Below are 21256 nucleotides of genomic sequence, written 5' to 3' on the forward strand. Positions count from 1 at the left end.
CGGAGCAGCTGGTAGTTTCGAACCGCTGACCTTAAGGTTCGCAGCCCGATTCGTAACCACTACGCTACCAGAGCTCCTTTATTGGCTTTCAATTGTGTGGATCATGACAAACTATGGACAACATCGCGGAGAATGAGCATTAATTGTACTCATGAGGAACCTGTACATAGACCAAGAGGCAGCTGTTCAAATAGACCAAGGAGTGACTGGTGACTTTGAACCGCTGATCTTGCAGTTAGCAGTCCAGTACTTATCCTGCAGCACGACACCAGGACCCCACGTATCTTCTAGGAAGCTATACACTTGACTTCCTGAATCTTGAAAGCTAGATGGAAGAAAGGGGCTGGATGTCTCATTATACAATTCTCATGTTCATACCCTTACCGCATTCCTAGTGAATGAATCTCATTTTTTTTGAGAGATGGGTAGAGGTGGGAGTTTGAGGGAGAGGAGCAGCGAGCCGACTACTTTGTAATCAGACTTTCACTTTCTCTGATTTCAGTCGCCCTTTTGAGGTCCACGTCACTATCAATTCCTTAGCTTTTTGGGAGTTTGTAGGGTGAATTGACTTGCTCTTGGTCAGTATAACTCTTCTCTCAAGCATTTGGATTTTGCCTTCTTAGCCTGGGCAAACAACTAAGTTAGCAGCAATTTATACAAGTTGGTGTCAGACTGGTAATTCCCTGAGAACAGCTGTGCAAAGTGCCCTGCACTCTTTGAGAATCCTAAACAGTAGGATGATTACTAGCTTCTGTTAGGCTTTAAGGGAGGTGAGCTCACTGGGCAGCGAAACAGCCAGTTAATAGTGACGTTATCCTACCACTTAATTTTACAAGAGAAGAGGCACAGTTAATCAGGCTAATGTGTTTCCCCTTTGCAAGTGTAGTGTGGACAGTGTCTCTCTCATTTCTGGTTCCTTCAGAGAGATTTTTTAAAATAACTTCCTGTTCTGTTTATTTCTAGGTGACTCCATTTGGCCTTACAGTAAACTTCCTCTCATTCTTCTCGGGTCTAGTTGACTTTATGCACCTGGAACCCAAGAAAACTGGATCGTATTTCTCAAACCAAGCAGTAAGAAGTGTTGTGCCTACCTCTGTCTTGATTCTAGTTGTATTTCAACCAGCTGCTCAGTATCATAGCTAGCACAGGGCATGCGCAACAACTGAATGTGTACCAGCGTGCAGAGAGGAGGTGAAGGAAGGGGAGCACAAGGTTATAGTTTAAATTTTTTCCATAGTAGTGAATCTTTTACTTTTATAATTTAAAATGTGTTGGAAGACTATTTAAAACAGGAGAATAAGATAACCTTTTTAAATAGATAGATGATTTTAAAAGTGCTATGGACCCAATTTTGGAATTAAAAACAAGCTTTACATGTCGGAACCTGCACAGCACATAACAACAATATATATGTTTAAAATGATGAAAGATTGTACAACCAAATGCTAATAGTAATGAACTGCAGGTGATTTCTTATTCGTATCTCTGTGTTTACATTTTCTATAGTAAACATGGATATTTAATAAGAAAATGTCAATATATGCCATTCAGAAAACAATTTTTTAACCTTACAGTGACTTCTTTCTGTTTTCTCAACACCTTGTGATAATATTTTCACAGTTGGGTGAGCCTCTTTGTAGCCATTTTTTTCCCTTCCAGTAGTTGTTTTGTGTGCTTACCTTGTGATCAGACCAGATTTGTTCCTGGAGTATGTTTCCAGCGAACCTCTTATGAGTGACTATGTTCATTTAAGTATTGACACTGTGAGACACAGTCTCTCTGGGACATTTTGTTTGAATGTGTGTATGTAAGCTGCTTAACACATGAAGGTTGGGTCCAGGGAATCTGACCTCCTGGGTGCCTCCTCCTGTTCATTCTGCCCGTTCCCTTGTCCAGGTAAAGGCCTGCATCCTCTTCGTCCATCCTCAGAGCAGAGTTGTACGACTGAGCCTGCACCCTGTCTTCCTGCAACCTGGGCGCCCACTCACCCGGCTCTCCTGTCAGCATCATGGAGCTGTGCTGGATGATGTTCCTGTCCATGGCTTTTTCAGCAAGTCTGGGGCCACGTTCAAGCTGAAGGATGGGGCGCTGGCCTATGCCCGGGTGAAGAAGCTACTTTTTTGTTCAGGGACTTTCCGGGCACCTAGGTCCTTGTCTGTTTCCTTCAACACCTTGTATTAGTTTCCAACTTTTGGATGTCCCTAATTTTGACAGACTATTCTTCAGGATTAGATCGTTTTGTTTTGTTTTTTTTTTTAAAGTTTTTATTCTGCATTGAGTGAAAGTTTATAGGGCAGGTCATTAGTTTTACATTCAACAAATCATATACTTTGTTTCATTACAATGATTATAATCCCCTCCATGTAACATCAGTTAATAGTATTTCTATTTATTTTAGCTCTTTTTTTTTAAACATTCAGGCACATATAATAATTTACACCACCAAAGGGCACATTCTGCAAGTCTGCTTCCTGGCTGCCAGCTCTCAGTGCCTCTCTTTCCATGAATCTAGAGTCCTCAGCTGCTCCCTCTTTTCATGTCCCCATCTCTGCCTCCATCTCTGGTGGCGCTGCTTCTCTGGATAGGGTCCCGCATTCCGCTTGTGCTCTTCTCCCTTGATGGTCCTAGGGTCCTCTATTTCTGGACTGTAAGGTTAACTAATCCCCTATTTTGGTTACAAAACTTTGACCTTTACAATTGTGACAGTCGCAATTAATCATGATAACAATTACTCACTATTGAATCATAAGAATCTTATTCCCATCTCTTTTTACCAGATCCATCTAGACAAGACGAAAAGTATTCAGTGGGGACTCTGTCTTCCCTCACACACTCTTAAACTAAACTCCCTCTTGAAACCTTGTAAGCCAGTCACTTGTGCTTTATCACCCCTCATTTTAGGTAGCCAATGTCTAAGTTGCCTGTCCCTGTCTACCCTATATACAGAGGGAATAACACTGATACTTGATGAGAAGACTCCTTCCCTCTCTGTTGATATTTAGAGCTACTACCTCCATGAGTATAGGTCAAGTTCATCAAATTGTAGCAATTTACCCTCATTTCCTTTATCAAAAATTGTTTTTTATCTTCCTTTAATCAGGTTCTGATTATCAAGCCATTGAGGCTAGGTCAAATGGGTACTATCTGCAAGTTTGGGTGTTCTTCTGTCTCTCCTCACCTCTTATCAGCTTGATGCTTCACTCTCAGCTCTAGCCCTCTGTGGTTATATCCTTGTCCATGGGCTCAGGTGTCCCAGGTCTCACTACACTTTGGATCAACCAGCCCTTCCTCTTCTCTCTCTCATCTCCAGGTCAACGGGTGTCAATGGAATGTGGTTGAACTCAGCCCATTTCTTCATTGCTGCCTTTCCCCTTCTTCCACTCACCAGTAGCCCAATGTGGTCGCCAGCAAGTTTACATGCTTGTTTGTGTGTTCCCTTTGAGTTTCAGTCTTAGAGGGGAGTTTGTCCTGAAGGGACTTGATTTCTTGCCTTGATGGCTTCCTGGTGAACAACTTGCTTATTCTTGTAGTAGCCAGTCATACTGTCATTTTTGTTTTGGGTTTTCCCTGATCTTTCTTTGAAGATATAACTTCTGTTGCTCTAGCTGTTCCAGGCTGATATTCTTGTACTTTCTAGTGGATATGTCCCACCTCAGAAGGTTCCGGATGGGGATCAGGATTCCACCTAAGGTCCTATACGCTGCAAAGGCTCCGCAAGAGGCCTATTTCACTGGACAAGTTCTAGAACCCCTTTTAGGTATTCCAGTCACTTATAGGCTGAAGACAGGCTTACAAGCTTTCTGTAATCATGTTTCCTGACATTTCTTTCTATCACTCAAGTGTCAATTTTACAATAGTAGACAAGGGTAACCAACATTCATAAGACAGTCCAGCATCTTAGTATTATTTCCCCTCTTCAGGCTCTGCCTCGATAGAATAGTTTTTATTTATTAGAATGCCTTTCAATCAATGTGCCACGTTTGATATCTGGTTGTTAGTATGTGCAAGAGTAACTTAGGGTCTAGATCGGGGCTTGGGGCTTGGATAGTACATGTTTCAAGCTTGTGAGATAAAGGATCTTGTAACTTACTCAACTCTATTGTAGCGTGAAGCCAGTAATAGACAATACTTAAGTGAATCGATTTGACTATGGTTCAATAAAACTTCAGTTACAGAAATCCATATCAGATCATGGGCTGCAGTTCACCAACCCCTGGTCCATACTACTTTCTAACTTTATAAAGATTCTATGATCATAAAGAGTAACTGATTGATTGATTTTTAATTAGAGGAATTATTCTAGCAGGCACTTTTAGGATAGATGGCAAACATTGAGTCATCTCCATGTGTTTTATTATTACTCGAATCTGTTGCCTCTAGCTTGTGTTTTAATCAACTTGGTATTTTGTAGTTCAGCCATCTCTCTGATTCTAAAAACGTCCTCAAGCCTGAAATCTTTAAGCCTGGGAGCACTCACAAGTGTCGAGTTATCGATTACAGCCCAATGGATGAACTCACATTTCTCTCTTTGCGAACGTAAGTCTGTTGTTAACACATGGTGGCTGGAGAGGGGCTTGGGATGAGGGGTGTGGTCTGGCATGATCCTGGCACGGTCACAGTCTTGCCTGGCCTTGCTTTGTGAGGATTTCCTTTGTTGATAGCATCATTTTTGGTAGCTCTGAATTTTAGCCTCTGTTCTCATTTATTTAATCTTATGTTTTCCTTTTGCTTTAGATCCATCATTCAAGCTCCGTACCTTAGCTATTATGACATCAAACCAGGGTCAGTGATAAAGGTAAGACCTCATGTGTACAGGTAGATACTCTTCACCTTGAGGCATTCTTCACAGTTTTGCCCACATGTTGACATATTTAAAGTGATACCCTTGCCTCTTTGCCTGCTAGCTAGAATTTTTTTCTCCTCCCTTGGATAACTTATAATTAATTTTAAGGTAAGGTTTTATTAGCACCACTCAACTATACAGAATCAGTAGACCATAAATCCTGGAATTTGAAAGTGGTTATTAAACCAGGCTAAAAGTTCTGTGTTCATTGATGTACATGGAATATTAGTAAGAAACCAGTTTGAACCATTTAGCCCTAATTGATTATTCATTCCATAGGAGACATAGTCACTATTCCTTTAGGAAATGCTCTTGTAAGGCAGACAAATACACGTTCACACAAAGAGATGTGATTGTTCCCATAAATAAGCCTTTGTGCTTCTAGATCAGTGTGTGGTTGTGCCTTGTCCATAGGAGACCTGGAATAGCAGGCACAGTTAACCCAGGAGGAGGGGTTTTGAGAGGTGTGACATGCATTGATGTAAGAGATGGAGGAAAGACCATTTTTTGAAGCGTCATGGCGCCTTGTCTTTGAACTCCCTAGGGCAAAGTGCTGACCTTAAAGCCATATGGAATGCTGGTGAAGGTGGGCGAGCAAATCAGGGGCCTGGTACCTTCCATGCATCTGGCTGACGTCCTGATTAAAAATCCAGAGAAGAAGTACCACATTGGGGATGAAGTCAAGTGCCGGGTGAGCCTCCTGACCAATCAAGGTGTGGTCTTGGGATTTTGGCCAGAGGGAAGAGAGCAATGCTTCTCAACGGGGGTTTTTGCCTTTTGCCACAGAGTGAGCACTTAATGTCTGCTGTGTGTCCAGTACTGTGCCTGGCTTTGAGAAGGGAAAACATGAGTCTTCCTGCTCATGAGAATTATGTGTTTAAGTTAGGGATCACAATGTTGTTGTTGTTGTTGTTGAGTGCCGTCGAGTCGGTTCCAACCCATAGCGACCCTGTACAGGGTTTCCGAGGATGTAAATCCTTACGGGAGTAGAAAGCCTCATCTTTCTCCCGCGGAGCGGCTGGTAGTTTCGAACCTACTGACCTTAAGGTTCGCAGCCCGATTCGTAAGCACTACGCTACCAGAGCTCCTTAGGGATCACAATAGGCATGCACAAAGGGAAAGCAAGTCAGTGTGTGACTTCTGCCACCTGGACGTAGTGCAAATGTCTGCTTGATTATGTTTCAGAAAGGGGAGGTGAGGGAGAGTTCAGCAGCAAGAATCATAGCAATGATGATATTCCTAGCAAGTGCCATGTGACTGCTAGGCACATGACCTTCATCATCTCATTTAATCCTTAAAACTTCCCACTAAAGTAGGTATTTTTAGCTTCATTTTGTAGCTAGGAAGTGGCAGAGCCAGTTTCAATTCAGGTCTATCAGACAAGAATGCCTTGTAGATTGCTGGCAGAGGTGGAATGGACAAAGGATGGATAGGATTAGGAAGGTTGGGGAGGAGCAGGGTTTGTGTTTCAGACCCAGAAATAAGCCAAACAAAGCTGCCAAAGTGGAGGTGATTTATGACAAAGTATTGGATCCCAAGAGAAGCTTCACAGGGTTGTCAAGATTCAGTATGGTAAATAGAGGAGGTCCTCTTGACTTCAAGGAGATACCTTTCTAAGGGATAGTTAGTTCTCTTCATTCACAGATAACAAATACCAGTATTGAGGTGGTGAGTTGCTTCTGTCATTCAATCTGTTAGACTACATACACGGTCACCTAGGAGGCAGTTAAGGCCATGTAGAAGAAGCTGCAACACAAGACTGGTGGTGCTGTAAGACAGTGAATGCTGCTGCTGGGCCAGGAAGGGGACGTTTCTAGTGACTTCCTGGGGGAGGAACATTTGGAATAGAGATTCATGTTCTCTAGCTTGTCATCTAGCAAGAAGTGTGGAGGATCTGTAACTTGAAGTTGTTCTCAGAAGAGACAGTGGGTTCTATGGAAACGTTCCAGGACTTTGGGGCTCCATGGACTGTAGAGATCAGCTCCATGGATCTCATGATAAATGGGTAACTTGATGGTGGCTGGTATCCTTCCATTGGAGTCCTGCTGTGGCGTTGTGGGATAAAGCACTGGACCGCAAGGTCAGTTTGAATTACAAGGTCGGTGGTTCAAACTCACCAGGCACTCCTTGGAAACCCTATATAGGGTCACTATGAGTCAGAACTGACTCGATGGCACTTAACAACAACAGTGTCTTTCCATTTAGGTTTTGGTTTGCGACCCTCAAGCCAAGAAATTGATGATGACCCTGAAGAAAACCCTGGTGGAGTCCAGACAGCCTGCCATTACCAGCTATACTGATGCCAAGCCCGGTCTGCAGACACATGGCTTCATCCTCAGAGTCAAGGACTGTGGCTGTATTGTCAAGTTCTATAATGATGTGCAGGGACTGGTACCCAAGCATGAGCTGAGTGCCGAGTATATCTCTGCCCCAGAGACAGTCTTTTACCCTGGCCAGGTAACCCTCCCCCTGGAAAGGCCCCCATCCTTGGAGACCCCATGAACACAGACTTGAAGAAGTAGGAGAGCTCTTTCTAAGGGAATGAATAGAGAGCATGCGGGGCAGTGGGCCTGAGCCATCTAAGGAGAGGGGATGCAGAACAGAGAAGAGAGAGACCCTCAGAGGGATCCGTGGATGCTGACAACTTAATGGACTTAGGCCCATGACTGGGAAGAAATTGGTCGTTACCATTAATAACGGGAATAGTGACTTCAGAGCTTGTTCTGTGGCCACTGTCACCACCAGGGGGCAGTGCTGTAAAGCTGGAGAATTGACTTGCCCAGGAAAATAATTTTAAAGAAAATTGTGGTTGTACCAAAAAATGATTCATGTTACCCTTTTGTCCATAAGGTTGATTTACAGGAATTCTGTGTAACCTTCTGTGCGTCTCTTTTCCTTCCTTTCTGTTCCCATTCGAGGTGTGGTGGATCTGCCAGGCCTGCTGCAGCACTGAGGGAGGGAGGGAGAGAGGGAGGGCGCCACACTCCAGGGGCCTGAGGACCTTCTGGGCAGTCAGCTAAGCATGTGTGGCTTTCTCCCCAGGTGGTGAAGGTCACTGTGCTGAACTGTGAGCCAGTCAACGAGAGGATGCTCTTATCCTTCAAGTTGGTGAGTGATCCAGAAGCAAAGAAAGAACATGAGGAAGGGAGTCAGAAGAAAAGAAGAGCCGTGCATGTTGGGCAGGTACTTATCGGGACATCTCCAGGCAAGTTCTTTCATGTCACAGTGGCAGAGAGCCAGGTAACCCACGAAGGGATAAGATTCTGGGGCTGGAAGCTTTCTTGAGAGAGGCCCTCAGACTTGAGCATTCCTGTGTGTCTGTCTGATCTTGGTCTTGCCATGATTCCTGTTTTTGGAGTTTGATGTCTCTGAGCTCTGCCAGATCCAGACTAGATTGCTTCCTGCTCAAAGCATGTGGTATTTTGTGTCTTTCTCTTCCCTGGGCAGTTGGTGGATGTGAAGGTTGTAGAGAAGACCAAAGATGGGCTGGAGGTGACTGTGCTACCCCACAACATCCCTGCTCTCCTCCCCACACCTCACCTGTCAGACCATGTTGCCAATGGCCCATTGCTGTATCATTGGCTCCAGACCGGTGACACCCTCCACAGGGTCCTATGTCTGCGGAGTGAGGGCCGTGTTGTATCCTTTATTGGCATCTGGAGCAGCGGAAGGTGGGAGGGTGATATGTCATGGGCTCGCAAGTGGGAAGTCCAGGTCAGTCTCTGCTCTTCCTTGGAGGTGGGAGACACAACAAAAATAGTCATTTGAGCACAGAATCACCCCATAAAAGCAAACCAGTGACTACGTCTGCTTTCCAGAGCATTCCCTAGTGGGCAATAGAGCAGGATTGAGGTAGCGCTGCCAGTAGATGCTGGTAGTCAGGGCCTCGTGAGTGGAAATGCAGCAGAAGAGTGGGAGCCCGGTTGTAACTACTGCCCCGGGTGGTGGGTGAGGTGCTGTGGCATGCAGGCCCAGTAGGATACTCCAGGAGCATCTCTAGGCTGCTGGGACTGCCTGTGCTTGCCCTTGAACTTGGAACAATGAATGACGTTACACTGCCTTCCTTCCTCCCTATCCTGTAAGAGCATGGGACTCAAAGATACCCCCTTTGGTCTTAGTGTGAGCACTTGGAACTAGCACGTTAACCCTCTTTCCTCACAAAGCATGAAGCAGAACCTTTGTAGAGTGAAGATGGGCAAGGAGGTGAAAAGGGGTTGATCAGTGTGTGGTGGGGGGCATGGAGGATTGGGTCCTAGCTGATTCAGCTGTCAAACCACAGGACCAAGCCATTCCCTTTTTGGTCCCCTCCAGTAATCTACAGCCAGGTTAAGGAAAGGACTAAAAAGGTGATTCTGAAACTAGTTTTTTTAAATCAGAATCACCTGAAAGGCCTGTTAACCACCCCTAGATTGCTGGGCTCAGCCTCTTCACACACACCCCCCACCCCGAGTTTCTAATTCAGTAGGATTGGGGAGCTAAAGCAACCCTGGTGGTGTAGCAGGAAAGTGCACAACTGATGAAATCATCCGTTCAAACCCACCAGCCTCTTCAGGGCAGAGCATGGCGACAGTGTGCTTCTGTAAAGATTACAACCTTGGAAGCCCTGGGACAGCTCTGCTCTTGCTCCAGGGTTGCTGTCAGTTGGAATAGACTTGAGGGCATTGAGGTGTGGTGGTGCTTGAGAATTTGCATTTTTAACAAGTTCCAGGTGAAGGTGATGCTGTGGGTCTGGGGACCACACACAGAAAGAAAGAAAGAAAAAAAAATTATTATAGTAGCACAGGTGAATAGAGTGGACAGTGATGATGGGAGCAGTGGGCATCTGCCATTCGTGAACATCCCTTGATGAAGTGCCACTAGCTCCTTTGCAGGAAGCCAGCCTTGGTTTCGACAGTAGAAGGTGGCCAGGATCCCAAGACCTTCTCAGAAATCCATCCTGGCATGCTGCTTATGGGGTTTGTGAAGAGCATCAAGGACTATGGTGTGTTTGTCCAGTTCCCCTCAGGTCTCAGTGGACTGGCCCCGAAAGCTGTAAGTTCAGCCATGTGCCTCCTCAAAGGCCCTCTGAGGGAGAGGATGGGGTCATGAGGAAGAGAACAGAGTACTTCCTTTCCTTTGCCCATTTTCTGCCCACTCTTCCCTTCAGGTCATGAGTGACAAATTTGTGACCTCCACGAGTGACCACTTTGTTGAGGGGCAGACAGTAGTTGCCAAGGTGACGAACGTGGATGAGGAGAAGCAGCGAATGCTGCTGTCATTGCGGCTGTCGGACTGCAGTCTGGGGGACGTGACTACTACCAGCCTCGTCCTCCTGAGCCAGTGTCTGGAGGAGCTGCAGGGTGTGCGCAGCCTCATGAGCAGCCGAGGTGGGATGGCCCAGGTCCTGGCTGCCGAGGCAGGCGGGCAGAGGAGGAGGGATGGTAGGGGTGTGGGTTTAACTTGAGCCTGTTAGTGGGATAAACTGTTAGACCCCAGAATTTTTATTTAAAAAAATGTTTTTTGCTAACTTTTGTTTCATGGAAGTATGACATACATATATAGGAGGTCCTGGTGTGACGCTGTAGGATCAGCACCAAGATCAGCGGCTCAAACTCACCAGCCACTCCTTGGAAACCCTCTCCAGGGTGGCAGGGTGGGCAGACAGAAGCCATGACACCACTGCCTCCATAGCATATATAAAGTGCATAGATCATTAAGTGACAAATGAGCACCCTTGTTTACTCCCCAGATTCAGATGAAGGTCTGCCAGCATTCCCCCAAGTTGCCCTTGTTCCTCTTCTAGTCCAGAATCCAAACTTTCATTATTTCTATGGCCTCAGGTCTGCATTTGTTGGGAATTCATTTAGTTCATTTGCCATTCCTTTATTCAACAGTATCTGTAGGATGATAAAAGGGAACAAGAACCTGTTATTCTGACCCTCTTAGACTTTGAACCATTGTGGGATTGTGGGAACCCTGATGAAGATTTGAGTGTAAGAGGCTTGAGAAGGTAGGTTCTAAATACTAAGAATGGAAATTCAGAAACCAAAGGATAGCTTGTGCTTTTGGTATTTACTGACTATTTTCACAGTTTATGGCCAGGACATAAGTCTTTGTGTCTGACAAAGTTTTCGTGGAAACTGGACAGTGCTTTGATCCTGACAGAAGTGCTCCACAGTCCTTCCTGGTGACAGCTGCTCCCTTACAAGGAAGAGGGGTAAGAGTTGTTGCTCCTACTGATCCCTGTTGCCTTTGCATCTGACAGACTCTGTGTTGATCCAGACACTGGCTGAAATGACCCCAGGAATGGTCCTTGACCTTGAGGTGCAGGAGGTGTTGGGAGATGGCTCTGTGGTGTTTATTGGTGGCCCAGTGCCAGACCTGGTCCTGAGAGCTAGCAAATATCATCGTGCAGGTGAGTGTTGTGACTTCTGTCTGCCTGTCCTGTGTAGTGGGGAAACCCATTGCCCTTCTCCTTGATACAGAATTTCCAAATACATAGAAATTGTTCACTTGTCTGCCTTGTGGGGATGTAAATCAGGACAACTGATAGCATTCTAAAGAAGGTTTAGGTATGGACCCTTTTACTGTCAGAACTGGATAAATAGGTGGTATTTCCCTAGTGTCCCACATAGACCCAGAACTCTCTTTCCTTTCTTGGAAAACACTAAGGTCTTGCAGGGCTCCTAGAAGTACCCTCTGTCCCCAGGAGAAGTGCTGTCTCCCCTCACCCTGTCCTAAGAGGGTGGTAATGCTGTGTTTGTTTTGTGCTGCAGGCCAAGAGGTGGAATCTGGACAGAAAAAGAAGGCTGTAGTCTTACATGTTGATATGTTAAAGTTGGAAGTACATGTTTCTCTGTGCCAGGATTTGGTGAACAGAAAACTTACCAAGGTAAGTTTCCTAATGACTTACAGTCTTTCATTTCCCTGTTTCCACATTACACCCCATTCAACACCATGAGTTCAGCTCAAATGCCTGCAAGTAGTGTGACCATATGCCTGGGTTTGTCCAAGACAGGCCCAGTTTATGGTGTGATTGTTAATAGCGTTGCCTTGTGTTCTGGTACAAGATGATAAAGGATACGGTCACTGTCTCTTTAGGAATCAAGTGTTGTAAAGTGGCGAGGCAGGCAGATGAGTTAGGGGGTGGGAATAATAGGACTATGAGAAGAAGCTGGAGAATCTATACCCTGTCCAAGGGCACAGAGACTATCATCTGGATATTGTCAGACAGGAATATCTGGGTGGAGTGTTGCCAAGTCTGCTTTTTGAGAGAAGGCAGAATTTATTAATTTATATATTGTGATTTATAAGCACAGGAAACTAAGTGCCTTCTTTCTTATAATTTAACCAAAGAACCTCTGGTGGCTTTGAACCACCAACCTTGCAGTTACAAGTTCCGTGCTTATACTATAGCTCCACACCAGGACTCCACAAACTGTTGTTGATGAAAATACACATATACCAAAACAGGAAACTAATTTGTTTTTAAAAAAAAACACTGAATAAACCAAGCCTATTTGTAGATAGTTCTGGCTTCCATGCTGTTCATTCACATTCTCTCCTGTCTTGTGTTCTGCACACATTTAGAGTGGGGTTAACTTCCAAGATATTGTTGAACATCTTAAGGCACTGAGTTGATGGTCCTGGGGACTCAAGACCATAGTCTCTGGAACACCAGGGTTAATTGGCATAACATAGGCCACAAAGACAATGTTCTACTCCTTTGTGGTTGAGTAGCGTCTGGGATTTTGAAAGCTCGTGAGCATCCGTCTGTTGTTAAGTACCATGGAGTCGTTCTGACTCATAGTGACCTTGCACAGGGTTTCTGAGGCTGTAAATCTTTACGGGAGCAGAACACCTCATCTATCTCCCATGGAACCGCTGGTAGTTTCAAACTGCTGACCTTGAGGTTGGCAGCCTGACACATAACCACTATGTTACCAGAGCATCAGTCTAAGGTGCAGCTATTGGTTTCTCCTTGTGCGGAAGAAAGAAGAGTTGATAAGAACTGAAGAGGCTTGAATCAGTCCAGTGGACTAATGAAACATGCGAACATTTGTCTCAGTGACTCTAAGACCAGAAGAACCAGACTGTGCCCAACTGCCACCTCCAGCTGTCCTGAAAGGGATTATATTAGAGGATCCTGGATAGAGTGGGAGAAAATGTGAGACAAAACTCAAAACTAGTTAAAAAAAAAAAGTCTGGGCTTACTGGTCAGACTAGAGGAACCTGAGACTCTGGCCCTCAAGCACTCTTCAGGTCTAGAAAGGAGCTCACCCTCGTGGCCCAGTTTTATGGAGGAACAACAACACTAGCAAGGTGTGCTCACCTTGGAATGGTCCAGTTATTCAAAAGCAGAAGAATTGCCTTCTGCTTTTGATATTCAGTATGTCTAAGGACAAAATTGAGAAGGGGTGGGAAGGTGGGTAGAATGCAAACAGGAGCCACAGGGAAGAAGCAGGATGTGGATTGTAATCGCTAACATGGAACAAAGTTTATGATTTATTAAATGTAAAACTGATGATCTTGTTAGCAAACCGTCACTCAATTCAAAATTAAAAAAAAAAGAATGGGTTTGAGGGTAATGTCAAAGCCAGTAGTGTTTTTCTCTGGTATTTGGTTATCATCTAAAGCACTTATTAAGGAATTGCATAATGTGTAATACAGAGAATTGTAAAGAACTAATCTTTTGCTTCTGGTTTTAAGAGTGACAAGGAGTCAGTAAATTGGGTAGAGAGCAGCAGCCGTAAGGGAATCAGGAAATTGCGGGCACTCAGAGCTGTGGAGCTGTTAGAAATCTGGGTTTCTGAACCATCGAAATTCCTCTGAGTGCTAGTTTCCTAGTACTACAGTGTTGTTGTTAGTAAGTGCTGGCTAGTCAGTTCCAATTCATAGCGACCCTGTGGAGCAGGAGTGTGGAACGTCCAGCCCTGCCAAGGCAACGGTGGTTCCAGCCATCACATTAGGGGTGAGTTAATTGTTTGACCAAATAAAGCACGCTAATTTTTAAGTTGATAATTTTGTGTGACCCACAAATGATGTTGTAAATTTTGGCAGAAAAACAACGTTTCCCACCCCTGCTCTGTAGGGTTTCCAAGGAATTTGAGTTCAAAACTAACTTCCAGTGCTTTTGGTGTGGTGCTGTGAGTTTAGTCAGGCTACTTCAGTTTACAGAAGAGGAGAGCTGGGTCTAACTAGGGAGTGAAGACTACTTAGTACAGCTCAGACAAGCTTTGGGTCCCTCAGACAGAGGGGTGCCCTAGGTCCCCCAGGCCAACCCAGCCCAGTGGGGTCACGAATGAGTGACCGTGCTCTGTAAGGAAGTGGGATTGATGGGTCTTCTCTGCTTTCCAGTTGAAGAAAGGCAGCGAGCACCTGGCGACTGTGCAGCACTTGGAGGAGTCCTTTGCCATTGCCTCCTTGGTAGAGACTGGGCACCTGGCAGTTTTCTCTCTGACCTCTCACCTCAATGACACATTCCACTTTGATTCAGAGAAGTTACAGGTGGGACAGGGTGTCTCCCTAACCCTCAAGACGACACAACCCGGAGTGACTGGTCTGCTTCTGGCTGTCGAGGGGCCAGCTGCTAAGAGGACCATGAGACAGACCCGGAAGGAATCTGAGACAGTGGATGAAGATGAGGAAACGGATCCAGCCCTGGTCGTTGGGGCTATAAAGAAGCACACCCTATCCATTGGGGACCTGGTCACAGGAACGATCAAATCCATTAAGGCCACTCATGTGGTTGTGACCCTGGAAGATGGTGTCATTGGCTGTATCCATGCCTCCCACATTCTGGATGATGTTCCAGAGGGCATATCTCCTACTAGCAAGCTGAAAGTTGGGAAGACCATCACTGCCCGGGTGATTGGCGGGCGAGATGTGAAGACATTCAAGTATGGAGGCCTTGGAGGGATGGGCTGTGGGAGTTGGTTAGACTCAGGCTTTAGGGGGAAATTGTAATTGTGGGAGGAGGAATGGGAACATAGGCAGATTCCAAAAAATTGCCTGTAAGTTTTGTTCTTCAACAACAGGCATTTACCTAAAAATATTCCTTTATGATTCTTTTAAAAGGTAGAATGTAGTCATTAAGAGTCAAAACTGGGTTTGAATTTCACATTTGTCACTTAAAATTATGTGATCGTGTGCTAATAGTTAACTCTCTGAGTTTTAAATTTCCTAATTTGTAACGTGAGAATAGTAGTAGTGACTGCCCTGTAGGGTCCTTGTAAAGAGTGAAAGAGAATGTGTACCATGTAATGTGCCTCTCCTGTCGTCTGGTACCTGCTGCTGCTTAATACACACCAGCAGGTACTGCAATCCATTCTCAACTGTGCGCTCATGCTCACGTCACATCTACTTACAACTTGAATCATGGTAGGGGAAATTCTTCATATAGCAAGGGAAAAAATGAAGAATTCAGAGTCTAGCAAATAGGTTGCATATTCCTTTCAGTCACTGAATGTAATCTTCAGTCTCATTTCCTCATCTTTAAAATGAAAGCATTGGAAGATGTAATCTGTTAGGAACATTCTTTCCAGGGTCTAAAATGATATTCCTAAAAGATGAGTTGAACCATCTTCTTAATGCTTACTGCAAAGGATGAGAATGGAAACCCACCAACACGTCTCTCAGCCAGTGGGTGGCAGTGTGATGCTTTTCTTTAGTAAGGTTGGCTTGGGGTAGAGAAGAGAGAAATCTTTATCTCCCCATTACAGTGTTATTGAGAATAAGAAAAATAATTTGATCTTATTTGTTTCTCTAGGTTTCTTCCAATAAGTCACCCCAGATTTATCCGAACCATCCCAGAGCTGAGTGTTCGACCAAGGTGAGGACAGCTCCAGTAGTATGGTCTCATACTGGGCCTTGGAGTCAGGAAACTTCTGCTTTACTCTTTATTTGGCCAGTATTGCAACTTACTTCAACTCTACGTCCAGTTTGTCTTCTCTCTTTAATAGAGATAGTTGTCCTACCCTCATAAGACTAGTTAGAGGGATAATATGAAAATTAAAGTAAAGGCTTTATGCAGAGCTTAAGCATCCATGGTTGCAGGTGTTTGTCAGCATCTACTAAAGAGAAACATTTCTTCTCAACCCGATTTTCTAGAACTCAGTAGTTCTCTAAATAAACATGTAGCCAAAAATAACTATTATTTCAATGTGGGCTACAACTTGGTCACTAAAGGCTGAGGTGAAATTTTAGGTGGTGGTCTGGAGGATTCTGTAGGGAGGAGTGTGCCATGAGGGATTCTGGGTGGGGAAGAATTCAGTAGTTCCATTTAGTGGATCCAATTTATCTGGGGTCATTTCTCCATCCTGCTTATTAATTAAGTCTTTTGTGCTGAGAGAGTTTATAGATGGACCTCTGGTAGCGTAGTGGTTACAAATTGGGCTGCTAACCTCAAGATCGGCAGTTCGAAACTACCAGCTGTTCCATGGGAGAAAGATGAGGCTTTCTACACCTGTAAAGATTTATAGCCTCGGAAATCCTGTGCAGGGTCACTATGAGTCGGAACCAACTCCACAGTGCTTAACAATAACAACAAAGTAACTGTGTTGGTCTGCATTCTGAAGGGATCAGATAGGAATGAATTGTTTTCTGAGAAGGATGCACCCCAGGGCTGACCCTACAGAGCTGTTTTTCTAGTCATGTGTAGCTCTCTTCATTATTGACACCTGGAGGAAGCTGAAATCAATAGACCCTCAGATCAGACTGCTCAAAATCTTCCGAAAAACTGACCACTTGCGGGGAGGTGGATTCAAAGTAGAAGCCTTCTCCAGTGGTTGGTTTTCTCTTTCCAACAGTGAGCTGGAGAAGGCTGCTCACACGGCTCTCAACGCACATTCTGTTAGCCCCTCGGAGAAGGTTAGGCAGTTCAAAGCTGGCCAGACCGTGACTTGCTACTTGAAGAGGGTAAGTAGCACACACTTTTACTTCTTTCTTTCAGGAGCAAAGGGGAGAAACGAGATGAAGGTCTGGGTCTGCTACCACATTGGGTGTGTGGGAGGATATATGGCTTCTGCTCTCCCTGGGCTGCTGAAGTTATGGCTTATGAAACAATCAGCAAGCAACTCCGAATGCAACATGTTTGTGGATTTTAAACTAAACCCCTAAGTTGTTTTAAGTTTACAGAAAGAAAGAAAAATATATTGTGGTGGTGGTGTTTGGTTGAGTCAGTTCTGACACACTGCGACCCCACGTAGTGTTTCCTAGGCTGTAGATCTTTATGGGAGCAGAAAACCTCATCTTTTTCCTGCAGGGCAGTTGGTAGATTCAAACTGCTGACCTTGCCGTTAGCAGCCCAACTCGTAACCCACTACGCTACCAAGGCTCCATTACACTGTATCATAGGACAAGACCTAAACATTGTATTGGATTTTTGGTTCTTTCCTTTCACAAAAGGAGCTCTGATGGTATAAATGGTAAGGTTCTAGCTGAAGCTTGGCACTTTGAACTCAACTGGTGGCTCCGTGGGAGAAAGAGCTGGTGATGTGCTCTTGTAAAAATTGCTGCCAAGAACACCCTATGGGGCAGCTCTGCTCTGTCACATGGAGTTGCTATGAGTTAAAACTCAACTAAATGGTACCCAACTGCCTGTCATGAAGCTCAGCTGCAATGCAAAAGGAAAAACTGGGTGCCAAAGTGTGTGCTCTGACCTTTAGTGGGACACTCAAAAAGGGAAGAAGCAGTTAGTATGGAACTATCATAGATGAGGTAGGACTGGGCTCAACCTTGCAATAGTTACCTACACCCTTCACAGTTCAGCCTAGAGCCCGTTCAGGAGTTCTTATGTATCTTCCTAGCATGGTGAACCTCCTACACACTGCTTGCTGCTCTAGTTATTTGCTTGTTCATTTGACTTATTTGGTAACTTCAGTCTCCTTGAATTGAAGGCAGAATCTGGCTTTTATTTATCACTGTGATTCCAGGTGCATAGCAGCCACCTGTAAAGTTTTGTTGAATGGACTAGAAAACTGGGGAGGTTTATTCAGGACAGGACAGTGTAAGCAGTGAAGAATCAAAAGCTATTTTAAAAAAAAGATGTTGGCCCTTGGGTGTGAGGTCAGTGGGGTTGACTTCTTTGCCTCCTGTTCTGGGAGGAGTGTGTGTCCTGCCAGGGCCTCCTAGCGAACTCTTATGCCAAGCCTGGGAGAAGTGGCAGTGGGACACCATAGTGAGTATAGAGGGAGATTCTTGTATCTTGGCAGATGTGGGATAGGACCATTTCAGCCCTATAGTCTTAAGAATAATTTTTTGCCAAGGAAACTAAAGAAATGTTTGTGCCTGTCCTGTTTCGTTTCTCCTTTTTGCCCCCTCCTCTCTAGTACAACATAATTAAGAAGTGGCTTGAAGTGGAGATTACTCCGGATGTCCGAGGGAGAATTCCCTTGCTGCTCACCTCTCTTAGCTTCAAGGTCAGTGTACTTGATATCTGGAGAGGAGACCTAGGGTCACTTAAACTTAATTTGTGTCTAGTATGTGTGTTCATGGATCCTGGTGTGATGCTGTAGAATCAGCACTGGACTGCTCACCACAAGATTGGTTCAAATCCACCAGCTGCTCTTTGGAAACCCTGTACAGGGTCACTGTGAGCTGGAACTAACTCGATGGCGTTTGACCACAACATGTATATACACAGTGGGTGCAAGGAACTGTGTACTTATTTCAGGTATTGGTTTGGGAGAAACTAGTTATGGAAATAACTAGTTTAAATGCTGTGGTTTTGGGTAAACAGACAGACCTTTCATCCAAACTTAAGAGGAATTTTCTTGTTCTTCCAGGTTCTGAAACACCCAGATAAGAAGTTTCAGATTGGCCAGGCCCTGAAGGCCACCGTGGTCGGACAGGATTCCTCCAAATCTTTCTTGTGTCTGTCACTCATAGGTGTGGTAATGAAACATGCCTGGGCAGGGAAGGGAAGGGACCAAGGTGTGGGGAAGGGGCTGCAGTTGTTGCCCAGGTTGAAAGGGGATCCGAATCCTCAGAAAGCCTAGTTTGATGTTGCCTGGGAACAATTTGTCTCTTGGAACTGTGCACTATGGCTGGTGTTACTCCACTTCTGTTTGAGACACCTCTAGGTACATAAATTGGCTTTCTCAAGTCCTTCAGAAAGGTTATCCATTGCATGACCCTGGATTTCTTTCCTCAGTTCAGTGGTCTGGGTCTTCAGGGTCATTATTATGGCCCACTCAGCCTGGACTGTCTGTGTGCTCTCAGCCTGTGGATGGACTGCTTTCCAGCTGCTTTTGGCTCATTTTCGGTTCCTCCTCAATCTCTCACCAGGTCCTCATAAGCTTGAGAAAGGGGATGTGGCCATGGGCCGAGTAGCGAAGGTGACTCCCAACGAAGGGCTGACTGTCTCCTTCCCCTTCGGGAAGTTAGGAAGAGCCAGTGTGTTTCATGTGAGCGACACTTACTCTGAGACGCCCCTGGAAGACTTTGCCCCCCAAAAGATTGTCAGGTAAAATAGGTGTTCTTTCTATCTTCAGCTATCTATGGAGCTGGTGGGATTTTTTTTTAAATTAGGGAAGTAATATGTAGCTTGGAATTTTAAAAAACAGAAAATGAAAATTTGCCATTTTTTTCCTCCATCATTTTCTGTCACTCCATACTTTGGTCTTTAGCTTTTCAGACTTTAGCATTCTTGTGGTGGTGGTGGTGGTGGTGTGCCGTGGAGTTGATTCCAACTCAGCAACCCTGCATAGGATTGCTGATGCTGTAAATCTTCACAGGAGCAGAGAGCCTCATCTTTTCTCCTGCAGAATAGCTGGTAGTTTCAAACTGCTGATCTTGAGGTTAGCAGCCCAACTCTTAACCACTATGCTACCCGAGCGCCTCATAGCGCACATATACTATTTTTTTAGCTGATAATAAATTCTGTGTGTGTGTATATTGTTTTGCAACTTGCCTTTTCTCTTAGCAGTTTATCAAAGACTTTTTCTTTTCCCATGCTAGTATATGGATCTAAATCTGCTTTGCTCTTTCTTTTACTTTTGAACCTTAATTTTAACAGTTCTCTAGTGTGTCATTAAAGAGCTCTGGTAGCATAGTGGTTACAAATCGGGCTGCTGACCTCAGGGTCAGCAGTTCGAAACTACTAGCCGTTCTATGGGAGAAAGATGAGACTTTCTGCTCCCATAAAGATTTACAGCCTTGGAAACCCTATGCAGGGTTGCTATGAGTTAGAACTGACTCCACAGCACATAACCACCATCACCATAGTGTCTCATTGGAGTCCTGGTGTGGTGCTGTGGGCTAATGCGTCAGACTGCAAAGCCAGTTGAACTGCAGGTTCGGTGGTTCAAGCTCACCAGCTGCACCTTGGAAACCCTATACAGGGTCACTGTGGGTTGGAACTGACTTGACGGCACTTAACAACAACAACATAGTGTCTCATTTTGTATTTTTTTAAATCATGATATATTTAACCAATTCCTGTTGATGCATGATAATGTTGAACTTAATATCTTTCTTTATATATTTGCATGTCAGGGCAATTGTATCTGAAATAAGTTCCTAGAAGTGAAATTTATGGGTGAAATGAATGTTTACATTAAAATTTTTAATCACTTTTCTAAAACTGCCCTCCAGAAAGAATGCTCTAATTTATATTCCCATTAACAATACATATGACTGTCCATTTTTCATACTGACACTGGATATTATTCATTTTTTATCTTAGCTACTGGGTAGGCAGAAAGAAGTTGATTTATCATTTAATTTGCATTTTTCTATTGGTCATTTTTCATGTTAACTGTTTACAATTCTCTGCTTTGCTTATAGGAGTTGCTTGCTCAATTTTATATTCAAGCAATCATCTTAATATTTTTGGTCATCTGTAGGTGTTCTCTATAAAAGGACAGTGACTTTATACAGCTAAGGGGCATTATTTATGAGCTATTTCAGATGCACAAGAATAAACCCACCTCAGTTAAGGTTTTAAAACCATTTTATAGCCTGGATAAACTAGTTTTGAAGAGGCAGATGTCAGCTTGGTAGAATAAAGATTTTTCTAAGAAACAAAATGTGCTAAGATGCCTTCAGAGAATGAGAGATACTGCTTCTTCCCATTTCACATGCCCAGCCCATCCAAACATCTACCTAAATGCTCAAACACTTAACACGTGCTAAACAGCACAACATTTATAGGACCTGGGAGAAGACAAAGAATGGGTTCTGTGAAAATCCAGGATCACCTCTGTTTTGTCTCTTGGGGCTTCCAAAATGAGGTTGTGCTTTCAGCAAGATTATTTATTTAAATACCTTTTGTTCTGGCCAAACCTGTGAGTAGCATTGCATTGTAATTCCCTCATCTGTCAAGTCTGAATAATAAATTGCTTAAAGATAGATGGTCCCTTAAGGCTCCTTCCAGTGTGAAGGTCAGTACTGCCAGTTATGAAGGGCAGATATATATGGTGGGAAAGCTTTGAG

At 44.4% G+C, this 21256-nt stretch overlaps 1 protein-coding gene across 1 annotated transcript in view; it reads left to right on the forward strand.

Moving 5' to 3' along the window:
• PDCD11 (programmed cell death 11) overlaps positions 1–21256 on the forward strand; it is a 41870-nt gene that overhangs the window by 13188 nt on the left and 7426 nt on the right. The window contains exons 7-24 of the mRNA XM_006831310.1: positions 964–1071; positions 1897–2103; positions 4412–4536; positions 4735–4795; positions 5388–5534; positions 7049–7300; positions 7886–8026; positions 8291–8482; positions 9704–9874; positions 9990–10209; positions 11088–11237; positions 11599–11714; positions 14180–14721; positions 15591–15653; positions 16630–16738; positions 18151–18240; positions 18607–18709; positions 19109–19286. Coding sequence (XP_006831373.1) covers positions 964–1071; positions 1897–2103; positions 4412–4536; positions 4735–4795; positions 5388–5534; positions 7049–7300; positions 7886–8026; positions 8291–8482; positions 9704–9874; positions 9990–10209; positions 11088–11237; positions 11599–11714; positions 14180–14721; positions 15591–15653; positions 16630–16738; positions 18151–18240; positions 18607–18709; positions 19109–19286 — 2975 coding nt within the window. The remainder of the gene's footprint in view (positions 1–963; positions 1072–1896; positions 2104–4411; positions 4537–4734; positions 4796–5387; positions 5535–7048; positions 7301–7885; positions 8027–8290; positions 8483–9703; positions 9875–9989; positions 10210–11087; positions 11238–11598; positions 11715–14179; positions 14722–15590; positions 15654–16629; positions 16739–18150; positions 18241–18606; positions 18710–19108; positions 19287–21256) is intronic.

The sequence above is a fragment of the Chrysochloris asiatica genome, unplaced genomic scaffold (assembly GCF_000296735.1).
Source record: "Chrysochloris asiatica unplaced genomic scaffold, ChrAsi1.0 scaffold00003, whole genome shotgun sequence".
Lineage (NCBI taxonomy): Eukaryota > Metazoa > Chordata > Mammalia > Afrosoricida > Chrysochloridae > Chrysochloris > Chrysochloris asiatica.